Source organism: Oncorhynchus tshawytscha, linkage group LG10, assembly GCF_018296145.1.
Source record: "Oncorhynchus tshawytscha isolate Ot180627B linkage group LG10, Otsh_v2.0, whole genome shotgun sequence".
In the NCBI taxonomy this organism is placed as follows: Eukaryota; Metazoa; Chordata; class Actinopteri; order Salmoniformes; family Salmonidae; genus Oncorhynchus; species Oncorhynchus tshawytscha.
The window spans coordinates 48853123-48858698 of record NC_056438.1 but is presented as its reverse complement, the minus strand read 5'-3'; the positions used below and the strand labels follow the sequence as shown (position 1 = coordinate 48858698).

The 5576-nt window shown below is 38.5% G+C and overlaps 1 protein-coding gene across 1 annotated transcript; it reads right to left on the bottom strand.

The window, feature by feature from the left end:
* Positions 1-535: 535 nt before the first annotated feature.
* On the bottom strand, positions 536-4643 carry LOC112260367 (tissue factor). Its single transcript, XM_024435417.2, has 6 exons — positions 4414-4643; positions 4048-4162; positions 2376-2569; positions 1955-2136; positions 1420-1588; positions 536-1180 (listed from the first exon to the last, which is right to left on the bottom strand). Exons 1-6 carry the CDS (start codon positions 4484-4486, stop codon positions 1029-1031), a joined length of 885 nt encoding a protein of 294 aa, XP_024291185.1. The 5' UTR covers positions 4487-4643; the 3' UTR covers positions 536-1028.
* Between the last annotated feature and the right edge of the window lie 933 nt (positions 4644-5576).

The window sequence follows — 5576 nt, the reverse complement described above, 5'->3', positions numbered from 1 at the left end:
TTTCAAGGTCCTCTGTCTTCTGTTCTACAGACTGCTCGTTGTCGTTCTGTTATATCAGAGCATAGTTTGTGCATCCCAATAGTCTAAAATGGCTTCCTCTTCTTATATCCTTTCATTTATCCACACTGATCTTGAAACAGTTGGGAAATTGAAAGCTAATCCCCCTGAAGGCTTCTGGCAAGGACTAAGTTAGGGGGGCATTTAAGTCCATTTGGATGAAGGAGCGTAGGTCACCTTTTAGAATGAGCTACACCCATGACTTGGACCAGGTCCAGGGCATGTATCGGAGGTCTCTGGCACTGTGTTGCCAATGTGATTGTGGCGTTACCCCTTTGCCGAGGTATTCCACATGGCTTACTGGGTCATAAGCTGACAAGCAGACATTGAGCTACAATCAAGCACTCTATGAAAAGCCTTTCCTCAAATCATGTTTGAAACTGATATAAGTATGATAGATCATTTTAAAGGCAAACCAGAAGGCACTGTTGTCAAAGTTCCCTCACATGGATATTGTTACATGAAAGACAAATGAGAATTGAATAAATCTGAATTTAATTGTAAAAAGTACTAGAATTCACAAAAGTCATCACAAGTAATACTTTTCCTACTAACCTTCCTCTCATCCAAAAGTACCAAAGCCATGTTTCAACAGCACATGGACGAATCCTAGTCAACATGAACTACACATCATCAACATATAAGGCAATAATTCTTAGAGACATGCACCAATACACATTTAACATAAAACATTGATTGAAATAAATACGATTACATTTTTCTTATATACATAGTGGCAAATATAACATGTATTTCTCAACAATTAATCAAATGTACTTGTTCAACATATAAATAAGTAATGTAAAAAAATATATCTAGCCATTTAAAAGAACCAGCTCATAATGACATTTAAAAAGACAACACTAACATTTCACATTTTCCAGTGTTTTGACGTATTTGTGCTAGATTATTGGGAGCACAGCTTCCTCCCTCAAAGGGTTGGTCAAGTAGCACCATCACACACACACCTTTTACACTGGACTCATCTGCAGGTTATCCTTGTCCACAGTTTTCGTCTTTTTGCAGCAGCAGCGTTTGCAACACACCACAGTGAGAGTGATGAGGATGATGAATATAGCCAGCATGATGCCAATGGCACCCGAGATCACACCAAAGCTGAATTCTGACGAAAGAAAAAATTTAACATGATCATTTAATTGAAGTTCTTGAAGTTACTAAGCATTGTTGCCGACAGTAAAAATGACTATTCTAACTTGCCCACATTGCAATTTTTTTATCAACCATATATGTTGTAGTTACTCAATCCACTACACATTTAATTGAATCCACTGAATTTCACCCTTCTTCAATTCCCTCCACCTCACCCCTAACACATGTGTTTTGCATTGTGGGGTCACTTACCCTCAAAGATGGTCTTGTTCTCTCTGGGTGAGCACTGCGCCTTGCTCCAATCTCCCAGTCTCTTCTGTGCAGAACGAGAGGGGATATAGGCTGCCACTATGACGCAGTAGCTCTGTCCTTTATCCAGATTGGTCAGCTCGACATCTCTCAGGTCTGACATCTTCTCTTTCTGTGGACAGGAGTTTACAGTTTAGTATTATTTCAAGTCACACACTGTTTGGGTTGTCATTGGAGGGAATCGACAGCTATCCGGGACGGACTGGGGACCTAAAATTGGCTTTGGCATTTCTAACATACTGGCCAATTCCTTCCGTCCAGGCCCCCACAACGGCAATAATTTTTCCTACAGGCCCCCCATTATTAGCCATATAATTGTAATGTTGGGCAAACCCCTCAATTTAAATCTGCCCACTGGGGTAGAAATGGACCAGCCGATCTGATATTTGCCGGAACTGCCCTATGGCCAGTCCTCCCTTGACCGGTATAGTCTCAAAAGCATTTACAATAAATGTATGTCCATGACTGTTCAATTCACCTTTCCTGTGCTCCCAGCTTTGTTGTATATGACTCTGTATTTCAGGTCACTCTTGAAGATGTCTCTGATCGTTAACAGCTGGTCATTTTTGTAGAGGGGAGTGAGAGGGTCCTGGATGTGGAGCGTCATCTTGGTCTTGTCTTCGCTCTGCACAATCTTGAAAGCGGGTCCTCCTATTTTAGCTGAGAAGAGGATGCAAGTTAGGCACCATAGCCTTAATTTGAATACCGTTACTAACACAGCAATGAAGTATTTGATCCCAAAAATATATATAACCAGCGAAATTAACCTTTCTACTATAATAATGCTAGAATGCCATTATTGTATAACACAATAACAATGTAAATAATGAAGGACCTAGAAGAAATGTTACTATATGACAATGCAATTTAGGGCAGATTAATAATGTGATGACACTCACTGTGTTTGTAAGGGCTGAACCTCTCGGCTCGGGTGTAGGGGAACTCCACAAGGTCAGAGGTAACACCGGGTAGGGGTTCTGATAGGATGTCGGCAGAGTAGGTCTCCTGCAGGTTCCGCAGCTCGTTGGTGAGGTCACACTCTGTCCTCGAGCTCCGGATGCAGTGAGGGTTTCTTTGTCTGTCCTTACCAACCCTGAACAAAACACAGTCCATCAGTCAGAGTCCTTGAACTGCGCTTTTCTGTCATTCACTTCAAATGAACGAAGTGGTAGTGTTCTCATCATGTTCTCATGTGTCAACGCAATGCAAAAACACAAACAAACAAACCAGACAGTAAGTGCAGGATAAGACATCTTCACAACATTCCTGCCTATCACATAAACATGTAAACAAAGGAAATCAATGCCATATTTTATATTTAGATAAAAATACTTTTTGGGGGTGTAGTTGGGTGTTAGGTATACAGTTCCCTCTAATTATTGGGACGTTGAAGCATTTTTTTCCTTCTTTTGGCTCTATACTCAAAAGGTTTAGATTTTAAATCAAACAATTACTATGAGGTTAAACTATAGATTATCAGATTTTATTTTAGGGTATTTTTGTAGATATTGGTTTCACCATTTAGAAATTACAACACTTTTTATACATAACCCTCCCTGCCCCATTTTAGGGGAACAAAGTATTGGGACAAATTCACTTAAAGTGGTAAAAAGTTAAGTATTTGGTCCCATATTCATAGCATGCAATAACTACATCAAGCTTGTGACTTGTGTACATATTTGTTGGCTGCATTTTCTGTTTGTTTTAGTTGTTTCAGATTATTTTGTGCCCAATAGAAATGAATGTATTGTCATTTTGGGGTCACTTTTATTGTGAATAAGAATAGAATACGTTTTCTAAACACTTCTACATTATGTGGATGCTACCATTATTATGGATAATCCTGAATGAACCATGAATAATGATGATTGAGAACGCTAACCTCCCCTGTTATTGCAATGAGAGGTTTCCAGGTCTTGGGTGTATGTTGTGTGTCTAACTTTCTCACCCATTATTCACGATTCATTCAGGATTATCTGTAGAACTGTTTAGAAACATTAAATTCTTATTTACAATAAGTGACTCCAAAAACGACACGATACATTATTTACCATTCATTTCTACAAACAGCAAATGGATTCAACAAAGGTGTAGTCCCAAGCTTGATGTAGTCATTGCGTGCTATGAATATGAGACCAAATACTAAACGTTCTATTACACACAAGTGAATTTGTCCCAATACTTTTGGTCCCCTAAAATGGTGGTGACTATGTGTAAAGAGTGTTGTCATTTCTAATTGGTGGAACCAATATGTACACACACACACCCTCAAATAAAAGCTGAGAATCTATACTTTAACGACATAGTAATTGTTTGATTTCAAATCCAAACTTGGAGTATAGATCCAAAAGAAGAAGAAAAAATGTTTCATGCCCCAATAACTACGGAGGACACCGTAGGTTGTACACTCAGTTTTTAGTTGCCATTCTGTTGACATATAGTAAAGTATTCACCCAGAACGTGGTCCATTTGATTGTGTTACCGGGATGTTTTTGTTGTTGTTGTATCAATAGTGATGTGATGATGAACAGTGCATAGTGAGAATGCAGCGATATGATGTTGGCTACTTACCTAGAAAATTCAACAGTGTATGTGTAGTTGGTAGGCTCAGGGCCCCATGTTAGAATAGTCTTGAAGTTATTGGACACCCACTGAACATCCATTGCCTCAGGGAAATCATCTTCACCTGTAACCCAGGAGAGAAAAAAGCAATGATTAGTTAGTTATCTGTTCTGCACAATGTAGATGTACTACAGTACATTGACAAAGCAGAAAACAAATCAAGATATCATCCACGAAGTTGGCTTTAGCCTAAAGATGAAATAGGATCTATAGCCTACAGCTATGGATTTAAATGCAAATATTTTACATGTTTTTCCTCTGAGTCGCAGGGCTGAGTAATTATCAAATTCTGATTATCAAAACGGTCAAATTTACCAGCTGCTCCAATTGTGAATAGTACCGATGAGAGTAAAACTCCGAAGTGAAGGAAAGTCCTTACATCCTCCATTATGATAATTCAAATTTTTACGGTAGCCTCTTTACTATCGAATGCGAAATGTGAACATATATTTTTTTCCCACCCCCAGGTGAAACGCGTGTAGCTGCTGTTCGTCTAAGAAGTCATCAAAGTTTGTCAGATAACTGCACAGTGCTGCTGGTGCCCCACTTTTATATCGCACTGAATTCGCGAGTGGTCTGTCATGTTGAATGACTCATTCAACAATAGCTCCACCTCCCTTACAATTTCTGCAAGAGCATTGCGATTTGTCACTGGTTGAGCATGCTGCCCGAATAATCTGTCGAAGCGTTTATTGTCCATATATGGTTAACCGGATGATGGACAAGCAACTATACCTGTGGCTTGCCATGGCAACGTCGTAGCGGCGGCGGGAATGGAGATATTGAAGCTCATGGAAATTTGAGTCAATGTCTGGATTTGTTGGGAGTCATCCTTTGAAGCTGTATTTTGCGTTCTTTAAATAACTAGAATGATTAGTTTCAATGTTATATAAAATGTGAACTATAAATGACCATTATGCATTATATATATATATATATATTCTAAAGTATTATATAAAGAAATATTTGTTTTCATGGAAAGCACTTGCAAAATGTGTTGAATGGAATGTTATTATTTCTGAGCATACACTCAATCAGAAGCAATTTGGCAGCATAAAAAAAGTCCTGTTCACACTACATTAATTAATTATTTCTAACATAAATTAACATAAATTAAGGCTACAAGCTTCAATTAAGTGTACAAGTACCCAACCTGTGACATGTTTCTTTGTATGTTGCCATAAGGGGTGATTTAGTGCCTGAGAGAGTGAGTGGATAAGCTCGAAATTCAGCATGGTGAATTAGCTTTAAGTGAAAAGATGGACTGAGACACTGGTGTACCTGCATTGACACACACCCTACAGACTATGTATAGCTTCTAGCATTGATTTGATTGATAGGGCTATTATTTACCAATCTATGACAAACCACAGCAATTATAAATGTAGATATCTTTTTAATTTATGTTTGATTTTTGGACTTGGAGAATTTCCAATCGGATCAATCTCTCAAATCATATTGAGAGAATGAATGGTGGG

What these genes read in the sequence shown, in the direction of transcription:
- LOC112260367 (XM_024435417.2), bottom strand. Translation starts at nt 4,486, where the DNA reads ATGGAGGATGTAAGGACTTTCCTTCACTTCGGAGTTTTACTCTCATCG. An exon ending in ATTCACAATTGGAGCAGCTG is followed by an intron (nt 4,163 to 4,413) that starts GTAAATTTGACC and finishes CCTGGGTTACAG; the next exon opens with GTGAAGATGATTTCCCTGAG. An exon ending in TACACTGTTGAATTTTCTAG is followed by an intron (nt 2,570 to 4,047) that starts GTAAGTAGCCAA and finishes TGTTTTGTTCAG; the next exon opens with GGTTGGTAAGGACAGACAAA.